Source organism: Aquarana catesbeiana, linkage group LG05 (assembly GCF_042186555.1).
Source record: "Aquarana catesbeiana isolate 2022-GZ linkage group LG05, ASM4218655v1, whole genome shotgun sequence".
NCBI classification, from domain to species: domain Eukaryota; kingdom Metazoa; phylum Chordata; class Amphibia; order Anura; family Ranidae; genus Aquarana; species Aquarana catesbeiana.
The window spans coordinates 365,821,627-365,841,161 of record NC_133328.1 but is presented as its reverse complement, the minus strand read 5'-3'; the positions used below and the strand labels follow the sequence as shown (position 1 = coordinate 365,841,161).

At 47.6% G+C, this 19,535-nt stretch overlaps 1 protein-coding gene across 3 annotated transcripts in view; it reads left to right on the top strand.

The window, feature by feature from the left end:
* The window catches only part of LOC141144852 (vacuolar protein sorting-associated protein 4B-like), a 146,708-nt gene that overhangs the window by 50,466 nt on the left and 76,707 nt on the right, over positions 1-19,535 (top strand). For all 3 annotated transcript variants that reach the window (XR_012244475.1, XM_073630934.1, XM_073630933.1), the window contains one exon: positions 16,751-16,847. Coding sequence is in view for 2 of the 3 variants with exons in the window: in XM_073630934.1 (XP_073487035.1) it covers positions 16,751-16,847 (97 nt within the window). In the remaining variant the exon portion in view is untranslated. The remainder of the gene's footprint in view (positions 1-16,750; positions 16,848-19,535) is intronic.

The window sequence follows — 19,535 nt, the reverse complement described above, 5'->3', positions numbered from 1 at the left end:
CTTGGAGAATTGTTCCTCCTTACCCATTTCCTGCGACAACATTCGTTCCAGTCTATTGATTTGGTCCTCTTCAATTGCCCAATCCCCCAGGGAAGGCATGTTGGTCGACTTCCAATGTCTGGGCAGAACCTTTCTAGCTGCCGCCAGAAAGTGACACAGAACGTCTTTTTTGACCGATTTAAGCGGGCCAGGGAGCATTGATAGCAGGACTACCTCAGGAGAGGATGCAACCGAGGTCGCCATGAGTCTGCAGTACAAGTCGAGGATCTTTTGCCAGAACCTCCGCACAGGGGGGCACTCCCACCAAATGTGGAGTAAGGTTCCCTTTGATGACAAACAACGCCAGCAGGTATCTGGGAGCGCCGGGTTTATCCAGCGTAATGTCGAGGGGAATCTGTACCAACGGGTCAGTAATTTGAATCCCTTTTCTTGCGATTTGGAGGCTATGGATATTTTATGAGTCAGAATGAAGCACTTTTGCCTCCAGGCCTGTGTGTATGGGGGGAGGTCAGGATCATAGACCATATGTATAAGAGAGTATAGTTGAGAGACCACATGCGTAGGAGGGTCAATCTGGAGCAGCATGTTCTCCAAGTCTGTTGTGTCAGTAAGTACATCAGGTAAGGATGGGAAGGTTCGAATAAAAGATAGCACCTGTTGCCTCTGCAGCCAGTGCGTCGAAGTATGGGAAGGTGGGCCGGAGGGAACGTCTTGAATCAGAGAAGAATCTGAACGCAGGACTTGGGCAAGTCATCTGTGGTCCTTCTTGCACCAAGGGCCAAAGCTCTCTACTTGTAGGGCCGGTGGAAAACCCGGAGTTCCAAACAGTGGAGTCATGGGTCCTTTCAGAAGAGATAGGGTCTTGGAGGAATTCATTCGGGTCCAAATTTGTATAGTTTGTCGGGTGAGGTCGCTCAGGGGTAATCCACCTTTTAGGAATTCAGTAGACGTCCACGGTAGTGCGCGGAGATCTATTGAATTGAGATGGCTCTCTATTTGTACCCATAATTTGGTGGAGGAATGATGGAACCAGTTAAGTATACGTGTTAGTACTGCTGCTCTATAGTATATAGAGGCATCTGGAGCTCCAGCTCCACCACGAATCTTGGGGAGCGATAGCATCTCATAGCGTATCCGAGGACGAGCCCCCCCCAGATAAAAGAGGGGAACAGTTGGCGGAGTTTCTTAAAGAACCAGGAGGGTATTGAAATGGGAATTGTCTGGAACAAATAAAGAAACCGAGGAAGGACGTCCATTTTTAGAGCATTCACCCTGCCTAGCCATGAAAGGCGTTTTTCTTTCTCGAACATCACGGGACACAGAGCCACAGTAATTACTGATGGGTTATATAGGGTATCACTGGTGATTGGACACTGGCACACCCTATCAGGATGTTCAACCCCCTATATAATCCCTCCCCTTGCAGGGATACCTCAGTTTTTACGCCAGTGTCTTAGGTGATGGACGTGTAAAGATGTCCTGTGCTGAGCTCCAAAGGGAATATCCTATATCCTATACTGGGGCAAGCCAGGCAGACCGGATCCATTCAAAGTGTCCTTTCTAGGCCGAATTGGATGGTACCCGGGCCTCGTGTCAGAAGAAACGAGGTTTTACCTGTAACGCTTCTCTTTTTAGAGAGCTGGACCCCGCATATTAGAAAATGGTTTTCTAGCCTAATTTCTAGTCTTTACAGGCCCAGAACTGCAGGATCCCCCTATTCATAGGGGGCCCCAGTCTCTGACGGTTTTTCAAATGGAGCCCACCGTGAGAGGTGAAGATTGGGTCTGTGTAAACTGAACCCTGCGGATGGATAAGGCAAGAGGAGATTCCACAGAATTTTCTAATTCTAGTAGGTTTCTCCTTTAAGGTAAATGCATGCTATGCCTATTGTGACCACCGGGGGCTGCCAAGAGCACATACCTTCACATGCTGATGTCTGTCTCAAGTGTTCATGCTGCACAAGTTTTCACAGCGCTCCGGCTCCAAGGTAGGATGGATGGGGGGATTTCTCATGATTGAATGTTCCCCCCAGGCTAGAGCAGGGGTCTAGAAAGCGTTTATACCGCTGGGGCACCGCTCCCTTGGCCGCCATTGCCGTTTTTTAGGCAGGCTCTTCACTACCAGCCTCTCTCCCTCCTCCCCCTCCCCCAGCCTTCCTACATAGTATTTTAGGAGAGTCGGCCAGCGCGGGAAGCGCTAGTTTTTTTGAAATTCGAGGGGGGGTGGGATGTCAGCACAGGTGCTTAGACTCCCACTCAGGCCAGCTGCAGGCTATTAAAGGCACTCTGTACAGGTGCACACAGCCTTTAGAGGGACACAGAGCTGACGGTTGCATGTAAGGTGGGACACGGGCATTCTCCTAGGCAGCATTTACTGAAGTAACACCAGACTGAGCATTTGGTAGCAAGGCTTTTAGCCGGACTACATCGCTCAGCAGTCAGTGTTCATTTTGGATACCTCACACCTTGTTGCTTTGCACTATGCGTAGAAGAGGTTTAAACACCCCAAGAACCAGAGACACTAGGGGATCTCGTTCGGGTTCTGAGGGCCCCCTGTCAGCAGCATCCTCCCCCCCTGAAGGGCCAGGGACGGCTAGCCAGGGAGAGCCGTTGGGGTCAGGGGCTACACCTGCTTCTGGCACTTAAGCCCCTGTATATATTACACAAGAGGTTTTTTTCCTCAACCATTAATGGTTTAGAGGAAAGATTAATGGCCGTGATTACAGCTTCACTCAGTGGAAGAAAACGTACTAGGCCTTCCTCTGTTCCCCAAGACCCTCAGGAAGAGGAGCTCTGGGATAAAGGAGACAAATCCCTTTCAGAGGATCGGGATGGGACGGATGATTCCTCTTCGGAGGAATCAGGTGGAGAGGGACCCTCTGCGACTTCCCAAGAGAAGAAAGTCTTAGTGCAGATCCTTACTGGATTGGTCCGCTCCACATTTAAGTTGCCCCTACCTGAAACTGCTAAAGAATCCTCTTCTGCTTTGGGGTCACTGAAACCTTTCCAAGCAGCACAGGCTTTTCCTGTTCATAATTTACTTGAAAAGCTCATTTATTCTGAGTGGGATCACCCAGATAAACGTTTTTTTCCACCGAGAAAGTTTTCAACACTTTATCCGATGGAAGAAAAGTTTATTAAAATGTGGGGAATACCGGCCATTGATGCCGCCATTTCCACCGTAAATTATAGTCTGACTTGTCCTGTAGACAATGCTCAGATGCTCAGGGATCCTGTAGATAAAAAGATGGAATCCCTATTGAAGGATGTTTTTTCCCTAGCAGGTTCAGTGGCTCAACCTGCAGTAGCAGCGATTGGAGTCTGTCAATACTTAAGAGACCATGTTAAGCAGGTCATCAAAGTATTACCTGAACAGCAGGCCCAGGGGTTTGCTAACCTTCCAGCGGCCTTATGCTTTGTGGTTGACGCCATTAGAGATTCTATCGTGCAAACCTCCCATCTTTCACTGGGGTTGGTGCATATACGTAGAATCCTATGGTTGAAAAATTGGTCAGCCAAAGCACCATGTAAGAAGCTCCTGGCGGGGTTTCCATTTCGTGGTGAAAGGTTGTTTGGAGAGGACTTGGATAACTATATCAAGAGAATCTCTTGTGGGAAAAGCACTCTCTGTTAAGAAGAAGAGTAAGCGTCCCTCTTTCAAATGGACTCTTTCCCCAGCGCCGGGGGCTTCAGCATCCAGGCAGTCTTGACGGCCGCCTCCATCTGGGTCCAGAGACAAGAGTCAACCCCAGGGACAAAAGAAGTCCTGGGGGAAGAAGCCTACTAGGCAAAACACTAAAACCTCTGCATGAGGGGGCGCCCCCGCTCACTCGAGTGGGGGGAAGACTGCGACAGTTCTCAGGGATCTGGCATGAGGATTTCCAGGACAGATGGGTAATCTCCACGGTAACCTTAGGGTACAAGCTGGAGTTTCAGGAATTTCCCTCTCCTTGGTTCCTCAGATCAAGTGTTCCCAGAGATCCAGAGAAGAAGCAGTCGCTCCTTCTAGCATTAGAGCGACTTTTGTCGCAGGAGGTCATTATGATGGTTCCCGCAAAGGACCAGGGATTGGGCTTCTATTCCAACCTTTTTACGGTCCAAAAACCAAATGGGTATGTCAGACCCATTCTGGATTTAAGGGATCTGAACCGGTTCCTAAGGATTCAGTCCTTCCGCATGGAATCAGTCCGGACAGTAGTCTCTACCCTGCAGGGAGGAGAATTTCTGGCATCGATAGACATCAGAGATGCATCTCTGCATGTGCCCATTTTTCCTACTCAACAGAAGTTTCTGTGCTTCGAGGTAGGAGGGCGCCATTTCCAGTTTGTGGCTCTGCCTTTTGGGATAGCCACTGCACCTCGGGTGTTCACAAAGCTCTTGGCCCCTCCTCTGGCCAGGCTAAGGGCTCAGGGTATAGCTGTCATAGCATACCTAGACGACCTGCTATTGATAGACCGGTCGGTAGCCTCCTTGAACGGGAACTTGAGATCCACAGTCAAGTATCTGGAACAACTAGGTTGGATCCTCAACCTAGAAAAATCTTTCCTAAAACCAGTAAGAAGACTGGAGTATTTAGGTCTGATCATAGATACAAGCCAGGAGAAAGTGTTTCTACCTCAGGCAAAGATCACTGCTTTAAGGGAGCTGATTCTGGCAGTCAGGACCAAGAAGGGTCCTTCTGTCCGCCTTTGTATGAGGCTGCTAGGGAAGATGGTGTCTTCATTCGAAGCAGTTCCCAATGCTCAGTTTCATTCAAGAATGCTGCAACACAGTATTCTGTCAAGCTGGAACAAGAAGGTTCAGGCATTAGACTTTCCGATGCACCTGTCGCATGCGGTGCGTCAGAGCCTCAATTGGTGGCTCATACCCGAAAACCTGCAGAAGGGGAAATCCTTTCTACCGGTTAAATGGACGGTGGTAACAACAGATGCCAGTCTGTCAGGTTGGGGAGCAGTTCTGGAACAGTCTGCGGTTCAGGGGATATGGTCCAAGACAGAGAGGACCTTACCCATCAACATTCTGGAGATCCGGGCGGTATATCTAGCCCTAAAAGCCTGGACTCTCAGGTTACAGGGCCGCCCAGTCAGGATCCAGTCCGACAATGCCACAGCAGTGGCTTATGTCAATCATCAGGGAGGCACCCGGAGCCGAGCTGCTCAAAAGGAGGTGAACCAGATTTTAGTCTGGGCAGAGATACATGTGCCATGCATATCGGCAGTTTTTATTCCAGGGATAGAGAACTGGCAGACGGACTATCTAAGTCGCCAGCAGTTACTCCCAGGGGAATGGTCTCTACACCCCGACGTCTTTTGGGCCATATGCCAAAGATGGGGGGTCCCAGATGTAGATCTCTTTGCATCCCGATTCAACAAAATGATAGACAGATTTGTGGCAAGGACGAGGGATCCTCTTGCATGCGGGACGGATGCGTTGGTGATTCCGTGGCATCAGTTCTCACTGATTTACGCATTCCCGCCTATTCTGCTACTGCCACGACTCCTTCGCAGGATCAAGCAGGAAAGGAAGTTGGTACTTCTGGTGGCCCCCGCTTGGCCCAGAAGGACTTGGTATGCAGAAATAGTAAGGATGACGGTGGGTTCCCCATGGACACGACCGGTACGCCCAGACCTGTTATCTCAAGGTCCAGTGTTCCATCCTGCCTTACAAACGCTAAATTTGACGGTTTGGCTATTGAGACCCACGTTCTGAAGAGTCATGGGCTTTCAGGTCCTGTCATATCTACCTTGATTAATGCAAAGAAGCCAGCTTCCAGGATGATTTATCATAGAGTCTGGAAAGCTTATGTATCCTGGTGTGAATCCAGAGGTTGGCATCCCAGGAAATATGTCATAGGTAGAATTCTTGATTTTCTACAATTAGGATTAAAGATGAAGCTGGCCTTGAGTACCATCAAGGGCCAGGTCTCGGCTTTATCAGTATTATTTCAACGGCCACTTGCTTCGCATTCTTTGGTCCGAAATTTTATACAGGGGGTGATGCGTCTTAATCCTCCGGTTAAAGCGCCCCTAAACCCCTGGGACTTGAACTTGGTCCTGGCTGTGTTACAGAAACAGCCTTTTGAACCAATAAGTCAGATTCCTTTGGTCTTGTTGACAAGAAAGTTAATTTTTCTGGTGGTCATCTCTTCTGCTAGAAGAGTTTCAGAATTAGCAGCCCTTTCCTGTAAGGAGCCTTATTTGATTATACACAAGGATAGAGTGGTACTGCGCCCTCATCCTAGTTTTTTACCGAAGGTGGTTTCCGATTTTCATTTAAACCAAGACATTGTTCTGCCTTCCTTTTTTCCAGATCCCTGTTCTCCGGAAGAGAGATCTCTACATTCGTTGGATGTAGTAAGAGCAGTTAAGGCCTATCTCAGGGCAACTGCTCAGATCCGCAAGACGGATGTTTTGTTTGTGCTGCCAGAGGGTCCCAATAGAGGACAGGCAGCGTCAAAGGCTACCATTTCTAAATGGATTCAACAATTGATCATTCAAGCTTACGGTTTGAAACAGAAGATTCCTCCGTTTCAGATCAGGGCACATTCCACAAGGGCTATTGGTGCTTCTTGGGCAGTGCATCACCGGGCCTCTATGGCTCAAATCTGCAAGGCCGCAACCTGGTCTTCAGTTCATACATTTACCAGATTCTATCAGGTGGATGTGAGAAGGCATGAGGGTATCGCCTTTGGGCGTAGTGTGCTGCAGGCAGCGGTACAGGGTCCTCAGGTCTGATTGCGCCCTACTTGGTCGTGGTTCCCCCCCTCAGGTAGCATTGCTCTGGGACATCCCATCAGTAATTAATGTGGCTCTGTGTCCCGTGATGTTCAAGAAAGAAAATAGGATTTTTTAAAACAGCTTACCTGTAAAATCCTTTTCTTTCGAAGGACATCACGGGACACAGAGGTCTTCTCATACACTATATTGCTTGGCTACAAAACTGAGGTATCCCTGCAAGGGGAGGGTTTATATAGGGGGTTGAACTTCCTGATAGGGTGTGCCAGTGTCCAATCACCAATGATACCCTATATAACCCATCAGTAATTACTGTGGCTCTGTGTCCCGTGATGTCCTTCGAACAAAAAGAATTTTACAGGTAAGCTGTTTTAAAAAATCCTATTTTTCGTGTAGTTTGATAGATCAGTCTTGGTTCTAAGCAGAAGGGGAGCATAGTTCAGAGAGAACAATTGGGACCTTTCTGTGGGTATTTGGATTCCGAAGTAATGGATGGAAGTGGAACCTGTTTTAAAGGGAAACTTAATGGAGACTTGGCGGAGGGCCTCCTGGGATAAAGAAATGTTCAGGATTTCTGACTTAGTATGATTCACTTTGAAATTGCTCAGCTTCCAAAACCTCGTGAATTCCTGCATAATATGTGTTAATGATAGATGGGGTTGGGTTACAAACATTAGCAGGTCATCCGCAAAGAGAGCCAGTTTGGAATGAATAGGGCCTATCGATACACCTGAGATGTTAGGGTTATTGCGCAAGGCAATTGCCAGGTGTTCCATAACAAGGACATAGAGAAGGGGAGATAAAGGACAGCCTTGTCGTGTCCCGCTATGGATGGAAAATGTAGGTAATAATGAGCCATTCACCCATATTCTAGCAGAAGGAGAGGAGTAAAGGGACATAATTCGGGATAGCATTTTGGGGCCCAGACCTATCTGTTTCAAAGACATCTGGAGGAATTGACAGTCAACCCGGTCAAATGCCTTTTCCGCATCGACCGTCAAAAGGCATAGAGGGACATCATGGGTGCGTGCATAGTCGGTTAGAAGCAGAGTTCTCAGGGTGTTATCCCTTGCCTCGCGACCACTTACAAAACCCACCTGGTCCAGGTGTATGAGGCGGGGGAGAAGTAGCTTCAATCTAGTGGCTAAAATTTTGGCATATATTTTCAAGTCCACTCCAATTAACGATATGGGCCTATAATTAGCACACAAAGTAGGGTTTTGGGATAATGGTAATGTGGGCTTCAAGCGTTTGTGGAGGAAATGCCAAGCCTTCCGATATGGAGTTGAATACTTTAGTCAAGAAGGGGGACAATAGGGGAGCAAATGTCTTGTAAAATTTAGGGGTGAAGCCGTTGGGCCCCGGGCTTTTACCGGACGGGGTGTACGCTATCGCCCCCAAGACCTCATCCGCTTTAATTACCTGTTCCAGCTCTTCTACAGTATCGCCGTCCAATGTAGGGAGCTCCGTCTCCTCAATATAAGACTGTCTATCGGTGTCAGGTGTAAGGGTGGGGCTAGAAGAGACGCCGAGCAAAAGATTGTATAGTGTTTGGTAGAAATCTCGGAATGTTTGTGTTATCTTGGAGGGCTCACTGAGCATTTCTCCAGAGGGGGCCTGAATCTGGGGTATAAATGTGGAAGACGTGTTTGGGTGAAGGGTGCGAGCTAACGGTCTACCGCATTTATCTTGGAATCGGTACTGATGTAAGGCAAGTCTGTCCGCATAGGTACGAGCCGAAGCCTCATATAAGTCCTTGAGATGGGATCGAGCCGTTGAGACCTCTGTAAGAGTCACCACCGTTGGGGCTCGTTTATGTTGGGTCTCAAGGTCTCTGAGCTTTTGCATTGCTGAGGTTATTGCGACTGAGCCAACCTTTTTCAAGCGGGTCCCCATCTGAATAAAGATTCCTCGCAGGACAGCTTTAAGCTCCTCCCATTGTATGGGTAGCGAGGTATGTCCGATGCACGATCTATTAAAAAATTAGTAATGGTTTCTGAGACCTTTTGGGAACAGTCAGAGTTTGTGAGAATGGAATCATTCAGCCTCCACGTCCACTCCCTCACCGGTGTGGAGGGAATCATTAGCGTCAGATAGATAGGCGAGTGGTCAGACCAGACCATTGAGTCTATCTAGCATTCAGGTGACCAATCCAAACAGCTGTGGTCAAGAAGAAAATAGTCTATACGACTATAAGAGTGATGGACATGTGAGAAGTGGGTATAGTTGCGATTTTTGGGGAACAGAACCCGCCAAATGTCAATTAGACGTAAATCGTATATAGCCCGTTTAAATGCCCTTAACTTAGTAAAGGAGATGGATGAGCGAGAGGTTGATGAGTCTAAGAGTGGATCCAGTGGGGCGTTAAAATCCCCGCCTATGATTATTTTACCCTCTGCAAATTCCGACAAGATCCTCATGTACCGCAGAGCAGACGATATTTGATTAGTATTTGGTAGGTAGAGGTTGGCAATAGTGAATTTCGTGCCCCATAAGGAGAACTTTACGAACACATACCTTCCCTGGGGGTCCGAGGGCTGGTCTATCAGGTCAATCGGAAGCGTTTTGTGGAAGGCAATAGAAACGCCTTTGGTTTTCTGAGACTGGTTTGTACTGTGAAACCATCTGTTAAAGTACCTGTTGGAGCAGGAAGGGGTGGAGTTCGTGTGGAAATGAGTTTCCTGTAACAGTAATACATTGACCTGTTGTTTATGCATTTGGTAGAGGATTTGCCCTCTCTTGGATGCTATATTGAGGCCATTTACATTGTAGGAGCAAAATTTCAGACGAGGATGAGATAGTACTGTGTGGGCCATAGTGGAATGAGAAGAAGAGAGTCAGCTTAGAGACAGCAGAGGGATGAAGAGGGATGGGGGGGAGGAATTATAGGATGGCAAAAATATACCAGGACAGAACTAGGTAGGGGGGGACACCTAAATAAGGAGCCTAACAAATCTAAGGGGTCTACGAAAATGGGACACCACGTGAAAAATCACGTACAAAGGCACTGTTCGTGCCCGGCCTATTGAGGGTGGGAGGTCGAATCTGAGCCGTGAGCCCAGTAGCATGACAGGCATATGTAGTTTATTTGAGGCACATCAGTGTAACAAAACATTTAAACAGCAGAACACACATCAGATCATCTGTGAAGGACGGTGGCGGTCCGCGTGGGCAAATGACTCCGCACAAGCCCACCCTCCCTCACAGAGGAGACATCAATCCGTAAAATAACATCATGGGAAGGGGGAAGTAAACATTTTCAACATATGCTATCCATAGACCCCAACAGGGGCCCCGGAAACAAATCTGTGTAATAATACTGAAGTCAGTAACAATGTGTAATAACATTTTAAAGTGAGACTAAGCGGTGTATGAGAAACCGTATACGGAGAGCTAGAGGTGTCCATGTGGATAATGGCAAGAGACTGTGGACCCATCCAGTCCATCTATCGGCCCCTCCACCTGTATGCAGGTGGAACATTTCCACTAAATACCTAAAGATAAGGCCAGTGTGGTAAAATATGTTAGAAGCACAATAATAGCATAACCAAATCAAACATCAGAAATTTGCAGTCCTTTAGCCTCTCCCGAACCCCAGCTAGGTACAATACACTAGCAAAGGGCAGGGAGAAGGCCTGCCAATGTATTGCTCCCTCTATCCTGAGACATTGGGGTACGGAGCAGGTCATCCTGTCTCCTAGCGTAACATATCTTGCTGAAATCAGGAGGAACAAAGGAGGAAAAATGTAAAAAGGGAAAAAAAAACCCCAAAAAATTCTGTAATAGGGTAGTGGGGATTCCAAACCTCGACCTGATCAGGAGACAAGAGATGAGCAGCACACTAGGAGGGTGCTAGTCATGTGGGGAACGTTGAAATGGCTTCATGCAACGTCTTAGAGGTACCTTAAGCTTCTGGGGAGGTAGGCCGACGTATTCTGGGGCCTATAGAATGTGATCTGGACCTCGGTTGCCTGCGTCGTTGTGGGAGAGGGTCCTGTATTTGCACCCTAATGCGGTCATCCGGCAGGTCCAGCCAGTTCGGTACCTCAGTTGGGTCTTGTTCCAGAAAGCTAAAAAAAGGCTGGGAGTTGATCCGGGTTGGAATTTGTGCTCAGCTCTGGTCACCTTAATACTGAAGGAGTGTCCCCACGTATAAGTTGCTCCGGCTTGACGTATCAGATCTAGTAGTGCGTGGACCATTCAGCGCATGTGGAGAGTGTTGCAAGAGAGGTCTGGGTATAAGTGGATAGCAGAACCATCAAAGTCCACGGGACCCAAACGCCATGCCTTGCGCATAAGTTCTTCTTTAAGGGTGTAATAATGAACCCTGCAGAGGACATCGCGTGGGCGGTCACTTTGTTCTCTCCTCGGCCCTCCACTCTGTGCACCCGGTCTAGTTCAATGGGGGATGAAGCCTCTCTGCCCAGGACTATGTTGAGGATGGCAATGATGGAAGGTTTTAAGTCTGTACCCGCTGTGGCCTCCGGTATGCCCTGTAACCGTATATTATTCCTGTGGCTCCTATTTTCTCCGTCTTCTATGCGCAATTGATGTTGTCGTATACGGAGCAAGTGCTCCCTGGAGGCCTGCTCAAGGGACGTGATGCGGGCTGCATGGTCAGATTGAATGTCAGTTAGGGCAGACACTGCGGTCTTATTAGTCGAGACCTGCTGTTGGAGGGCCTGGAGGTCTTTGTGGAGTGAGGTCTCCATTTTGATCGCCCAGGACCCAAACTCCGATCGGAAGGCCACCAGAACGGTCAAGGCCTCAGATCTATTCGATCCTCCTGAAGCTTGAGGGGCCACATCTCTAGGACCCGTGTCCGAAAAAAGGGCAGCAGGGGTCTCAGACCTGGACGCCACATCTGATAGGTCCGAGTGTAGGACGGGAGGGTCATCCGAATCCTCGCTGCTGTCTGTCGCCGGCTGAGTGGGGGGAGGAGGCTTGCCCTTCCCCGGGTTTCGAGCGGACGCCATCTTGTCTTTGGGAGTGCGGGAATCAGACTGAAATGTGCGGAGCAGGTATCGTTGGATTGTGCCCTGTTGCAGGTCCGTGGACTCAGTAGATCGAGCACTGTGTGTGGACATGCTTTTCAAAGATGTGCGACGACTGAAGAATAGCCTGTCAGCTATGGGCAGTTACGGAGCTCAGCAGCTCATTGCTAAGCCATACATGGTCTGTCCTGCTTCTCTGCAAAGTTGTATGGATGGGGACCACTGGTGGGCGCCAACCCTGTTGGGCTTCTCTTGTGCCTGTGCAGGGAGCGATCCAGGCTCAGAGGGGTAAGAATACCAGGAGCGTATGTGGATACCGCAGCTTGGGCGGAGCAAGACGGCCGCCACTCGTGTTCAGGGCCGTGGTGACAGTTCGCGTACTTATGGGGGTAGATGCTTGCTAGTGTCCCGTCGAGGGCCACAGTCTGTCAGATCAGGGTGCCCCTAGGGGGTGGGTGAGGCTAATATTAGGCCCAGAGGAGACAGGGGGCTGCCGGGTGTAGCAAGATGGCCGCCACCTTCAGTCTCTGGAGCTAGGGCAGCACTGTAAGTGCATGCTGGGGTGAATGTTCACTGAATATCCCCGTCGGGGGTCTCAATTGGCCAGGCCAAGGTACTCCTGGGGGTGGCGGGGGTTCAGATTGGGCCCAGGAGAGATGAATAGGCCGCCGGGTGTAGCAAAATGGCCGCCATCACTTACCAGGTCCCTCTGGCAGGCCTCCTAGAGCGGTACGGAGGGGATCACAGGCCCCCAGTAGCAGGCTGGATGTCCCCAATTATTGTGGAGGAGGAGATCTGATCTCAGGGCATGTGTAGCGGCCGGAGACAGGGCCGGCACGGCCTCTGGGTGAAGCAAGATGGCCGCCGTTCCCCGTGGTAGGCCGGAGCCACGGCCTTTCCTAGCAGGCGGCCCGAAGCTCCGCGATCGGCGCGAACGCCGCGATCTCGGTCCCAAACAGCTCCCTCCTTGTCTGTGGGACTCTCTGAGGCTCAAGTAGGGTCAGTGCTGGTCAGTGGGTGAGTATATCTCCAGGTGTGCTCTATGCCTGGAGGAGCTCACCCCAGGCACGTCTGCTCGGATCTCTGTTCGGCCACGCCCCCTCCAAGTTGTGGAATCTTATTGGTTCTAGTAATGACAGTTATTTTCTAGAATTTCTATTGACAGAGGTAGAAGAGGAACTGGCTCAGTTAAAGCTTAATAAAGCAGTGGGCCCTGATGGTATTCATCCCAGAGTTCTAAGAGAACTTCGAGATATAGTTGTTGGACCATTAACAGATCTTTTTAATCAATCTCTTCTAACAGAAGAAATTCATGATTGGCGGACAGCTAATATTATACCTATCCACATTAAGGGCAGCAAGGTAGAAGCTGGCAATTACAGGCCAGTGAGTTTAACAACAATTGTTGTCAAATTAATAGAATCACTCCTGAAAAGAAGGATAATTGATCACCTAAAAATACATAGCTTGCTGGACCCAAAGCAGTATGGCTTTACTGAGGGCAGATCATGTCAGACTATTCTGATTTAATTTTTTGATTATATTACCAGTGTTTTGGACCAGGCCTGTGGACATGGCATATCTTGATTTAATCAAGGCATTTGATACAGTTCCACATAATGATATAATACAAAAGTTGTACAAGCTAGGACTTAACCCATGGGTGGTTCAGTGGATATGCAGTTGGCTAAAGGATAAATACCAGAGTGTGGTTGTAAATGGGGTTCACTCAGAACAGAGACCAGTCACTAGTGGTGTACCACAAGGCTCTGTATTGGGTCCTGTTCTATTTAATCTCTATGTAAGTGATATAACTAAAGGTTTTTGGGCAATGTATGTCTTTTTGCTGATGACACAAAGGTGTGTAATAGGGTTGATATCCCTGGAGGAGTCTGTAACATGGAACATGATTTGGCATTGCTGGAAGATTGGTCAAAGCAGTGGAGACTGCAGTTCAATATTTCTAAATGTAAAATAATGCACCTAGGAAAAAAGAATCCCCTGAGGGATTACAACATTGGGGGTACAGTGTTAGCCAGCACTACAGAAGAAAAAGGTTTGGGGGTGCTTATTTCAGATGATTGCAAAATGAGCAAACAGTGTGACCAGGCAGTGGTAAAAGTGAATAGAATTCTAGGATGCATCACTAGAGGGATCACCAGCAGGAGGAAGGAGGTCCTGTTTCCCTATATAGATCTTTAGTGAGACCTAATTTAGAATACTGTGTCCAGTTCTGGAGATAGGCTTATACAATTTAAAGAGAGACTGGAGAATCTTTCAGCCGACCCACTCCACCATCTGCTGGAGATGCAACAGTTTACATGCAAACTTCCTCCACATCTTCTGGACCTGTCCTGTGAAAAGTCATTTTTGGGCTCAGATCTTGCAGTTCATCGCGGCTGTTACTAAAATTCAGATATTCCTGGGCTTAGATGTCTGTCTCTTGAGTCTTGTTGAACCCCTGGCCCATAAATGGATACTAGTATGCTAGGTCTGCTACTCTTTTATGCTAGAAAGGCAGTTGTGCAGATTTGGAAATCTTCAACCCCACCAACCCTTACGAAGTGGAAAACCCTTAAAAATTCTGTTCTCCCATTGTATGCTCCACTATATTTGGTAAAATCTGTTTTCCCTAGGTGGAAAATTCAGATACAGCATCTCCAGTTCTCTTACTTTTGCTGCTGTTTTGGCTATGTGGCCATGCAAGACACACACTCTAAGGCCCCGTACACACGGTCGGGGGAAGAGAGGGGAGAAGAGATGCAGCTATGCACAGCGCTGGATCTCCTTTCTCTTCTCTTCCCCTTCACACAGGGAATGGGAAGACAGAGAAATATAAAATGTTTGCATGCATTAAGGTAAAAAAACATGTTTAGCTTTAGTATAACTTTAAAGTAAAAAATGTCCCAGCAGCAGTATCGCTTGCTTCACTCCTCTAAATGAGAGCTGAGCCACGCTGTGTGTGTCAGTAGATGCACACAGCCTGGCTTGGGATCAAGCCCACATATGTGCAACTATAGGAAGTGAATTCCAGTGGTGGCACACAGAAAAGAGGAGGAGTCTAGAGTGCTGGCAGGGGACCCCAGAAGGGGAGGTTTGGGGCTGTTTTGTGCAATTCCATTGCATAGAGCAGGTAAGTTTAAAATGTATGTTATTTAAAAAAAAAAAGCCTTTACAATCAATTTAACAAACAGAATGAATTCATTCCACTGCACCTCTATAATTGTTTGGGGCATTAAAGAGGAAGTAAACCCTGATGGATTTTACTTCCTCTTTTTTTCCCTGCAAAGTAAAAGCATAATGGGCTAGTATGCGTCGCATACTAGCCCATTATGTGGCACTTACCTGCCCCTTCTCCTTCCGGGGCCATGGACTCTGGCTCTGTGACTGGCCGAAGTGGCGTGACGTAATTCCCACGCATGCGGAGGGACGTTTCTTCACAGCACATGCGCCGATGACATCATCAGTGCACTACAAGGTAAATATCTCCTAAACAGCGCACGTTTAGGAGATATTTACAGTGCCTATAGGTAAGCCTTATTATAGGCTTACCTATAGGTACAAGTGACAAAAAGAAGTTTACCACCACTTTAATAATGTTTAAATTACAGAAATGCAGATTTTTAAAATGTGTGAAAATTTTTAAAATTTACAAATTGTATACGGAGATGTATCAAAGATAGCTTTCCTGACAGACTCCATGGCGGCATACATATGGGTTTAGCCCACCTCCACTACTACCCTATAGGACCCCACTCCCATAAATCTTTGCTCCAAGCCAGCAGCCGTGTTCCTTAACTAGCCTACTCCAGACACTGGGAGGGGAATCCTGCTGCCATGGAGTCCATCGGGAAAGGAAAATTACGGTTAGTATTTGATAGGGAATTTTTAGTTTTTCTTATGTTTTTATAGTCCTGGTTTTTCAATGCATCTGGAGTGGCAGAGGTCATTTTAGTTGCACACAAAGATATCATTCAGTAGGAATTCAAAGTTAAGCATTTTATACTTTATAAATTTTATACTTAACTAGACAGTAGTTTCAGACTCAAGTATACACAAAAACATAGAAAAATGGCAGCAGGTGCTCTGGACGGATGAGTCAAAATGTAAAATTTTTGGCTGTAGCAGGAGGCGGTTTCTTTGGAAAGGGCTGGAGTCTGGTACAATAATGAATGTCTGCAGGCAACAGGGAAGCATGATGGAGGTTCCTTGCAAGTTTGGGACTGCATTCATGCAAATGGAGTTGGAGATTTGGTCAGGATCAATGGTGTCCTTTTATAACTGAGAAATACAGACAAATACTTAGCTATCATACCATACCATCAGGGAGACGTGTGATTGGCCAAACATACAGCCAAAGTCATTAGAAAGTATCTTCAGTATAAAGAAGAACAAGCAGTCTTGGAAGTGATGGTTTCAATTGAGTCTGTCTGGGATTACATGAAGAAACAGAAGGATTTGAGGCAGCCTAAATACACAGATCTGTGGTCAGTTTTCAAAGATGTTTAGAAGAATCTACCTGCCGAATTCCTTCACAAACTGTGTGCAAGTGTACCTAAAAGAATTGATGCTGTTTTGAAGGCAAAGGGTGGCCACACCAAATATTAATTTGATTTGGACTTCTCTTCTGATAAACTATTGAGCCCGGGTTCACACTATAACGGGCTGCGGATCGCACAGGAGCGCTGTGCGTCACTGTTTCCCGTTTCAGGGACGAATCAGGGCCGATTCTATGCCTGAATTCAGCCCTGAAACGGAGCCAAAGACGCACAGCGTTTTTGTGCAGTGCGCTCCGCAGCCTCCCTGGAGATATGTGAACCGGCTCCATAGGGAGCCAGTCACATTCTCCTACTATGCGAATTAGATGTGGGGAAACGCACATTTAATTCGCATAGGTGTGAACCCGGGCTAACACTTCTATTTCTGAAAGAATTCTTAATTCACAGCATTTGTTCACACCTGCCTAAAAATTTTGCACAGTAGTATGTGTGTATACAGTATGTTTATTTATTTTATTTTTTAGATGGCACTCTGGGTGAAAAACAAAAACAGAGTCTTCGATCAGAACAACTGCAGGCATATTTGAAGAAAAAAAAAGAAGGAGCTTCTGAAGTTCAATGGTATGTGCCTTCAAAAACAGAATTGTTATATGTGGTAATCCAGTATATGCATTGTCAGTAGGAGAAAGAAGACAAAGGTACTACACTGTGAACTATACCCTCCTACTTACAAACATCAAAAAATTTTTAGTTTTCTCTGCTTAGACAAAAATTGAACGCCTTCCCTTAGCCACACATTTAACCACTTCAGTCCTGGAAGATTTTCCCCCTTAATGACCAGGCCATTTTTTGTGATACAGCACTGTGACGCTTTAACTGACAATTGCATGGTTGTGCGACCCCATACCCAAACAAAAGCTTTCTTTTGGTGGTATTTGATCACCTCTGCAGTTTTTAATTTTTGCACTATAAACAAAAAAAGACTGACAATTTTGAAGAAAAAAAAACAATATTTTTTTACTTTTTGCTGTAATAAATATTAAAAAACAAAACAAAAAACAAATTACATCAGTTTAGGCCAATATGTATTCTTCTACATATTTTTGGTAAAAAAATCGCAATAAGCGTATATTGATTGGTTTGCACAAAAATTATAGCGTCTACAGAATAGGGGATATATTTATGGCATTTTTATTATAATTTTTTTTTTTTTTACTAGTATTGTCGGTGATCAGCACTTTTTAGCGGGACTGCGACATTGTGGCGGACAGATCGGACACTTTTGACACTTTTTTGGGACCGGGGACATGTATACAGCGATCAGTACTATAAAAATGTGCTGATTACTGTATAAATGACACTGGCAGGGAAGGGGTTAACACCATGGGGCGATCAAAGGGTTAAATGTGTTCCCTGGGAGGTGTTTCTAACTTTGGGGGAGTGGACTGTCACTAGGAACAGACGATCTCTCTGTACTCCCTTGACAGAACAGGGATATGGTTGTTTACATTGACAGATCCCCGTTCTGGCTCTCTGTGGAGTGATCGCGGGTGGCCAGTGGACATCGTGGCCCCAGCCACGCGCATCGGTGACGCCTGCTATAGCTGTTAAAGGAGCCGACGTACAGCTATGGCGATTTGCAGGACCGAGCCGACAACATGTTGATGGGGACAAGAGCCTCTTCCCGACAACCCTGGGCTGTGATTGTCGGGGTCTGCGGGCGGGGGTCTTATCGGAATCTGGAAGCCCCCTTTAACAAGGGGGCCCCAAGATCTCGCCCCCCCATGTGAATGGGTATCGGGTACATCAAACCCCTACCCATTCACCCTGAAAAGCAGCGAAAATCTAAAAAAAAACAAGAGCTGTTTTTGACAAGTCCTTTATTAAAAAAGAAGCCACAAGCTGTCTTCTCCCAGAGCCGTCTTCTCCCGGTGTCTTCTCCTGGTGCCGTCTTCTTCTTGTACCCTGTCTCCCCAAGCTGTCTTCTTGTGCAGCCTTCTCCCCAAGCTGTCTTCTTGTGCTGTCTTATCCCCAAGCTGTCTTCTTGTGCTGTCTTCTTCCGGAGTTGTCTTCTTGTGCGGTCTTCTCCTGGAGCAGTCTTCTTCCTCACCGCTGGTCACGTGTCATCACAAGGGGCAGGCTCTCCGGGTGACATCATCCGGTGGCCATGCCCCATGGCGTGCCAGACAGAGGGGGACAACACAACGCAGTAAGAGCCTCAGGAGAAGAGTGGCCTTTTTTTTAGCGGGTAACCGGTGGCGAAGAAGACAGCTCCGGGAGAAGATGGCACAAGAAGACAGCTTGGTGCAAAGACAGCACAAAAAGAAAATGGCATCGGTTGAAGACGACACAGGGAGAAGTCGGCACCGGGAGAAGATGGCTCTGGGAGAAGACGGCACTGGGAGAAGATGGCTCTGGAAGAAAACAGCACCAGGAGAAGACGACTCGGGGCTTCTTTTTTAATAAAGGACTTGTCAAAAACCGGCTCTTGTTTTTTTTTATTTTTCCCTGCTATTTGGGGTAAATAGGTAGGGGTACACTGTACCCAATACCCATTCAAATAGGGGGGAGGGCAAGATCTGGGGGCCCCCTTGTTAAAGGTGGCTTCCAGATTCCGATAAGTCCCCCACCTGCAGATTCCGACAACCACAGCCCAGGGTTGTCAGGAAGAGGCCCTTGGCCCCATCAACATGGGGACAAGGTTCTTTGGGGTGGGGGGGCAAGAGCCCCCAATGCCCAAAAGCACCCATCCCCCCATGTTGAGGCCATGCGGTCTGGTATGGTTCAGGAGGGGAGGCCCTTGCTTGTCCCTTCCCTTTCCTGACCTGTCGAGCTGCTTGCTCAGATAAGGGTCTGGCATTGATTTTGAGGGGGACGTGGGGAGGTCCCCTCCAGATCCATACTTAACCCGAAGTGCCTGGTGTGGACCTGGAGGGGGAGGACCCCATGCCATTTCTTTTGCAATTTAATTTTTACCAGAAATTTTATGACAGCTGATGACTCATCGGTTGTTAACCACGTCGTGGACTTTATATGAGACGCCCCCTCCCGCCGCCCTCCGGTGCTTGTTCCGACTCACCATTATGATCGGTGAAGCAGAGAGCGGATCCGCCGGTGCCGGATGTAGATCATAGAGATTTCCGGCGGACCAGATGGTTCGCCGGAGTCTCTATGATCGTCGGAGGCCGGGCGTGATGTTATGACGTCACGCCCGGCCTCTCCATTCAAAGAAACGGCGCCGCTTCGGCTGGGAATCAGTGATCGTTTTATTTTTATTTTTATTTCTGGCTTCCCAGCCTAGTGGTGAGA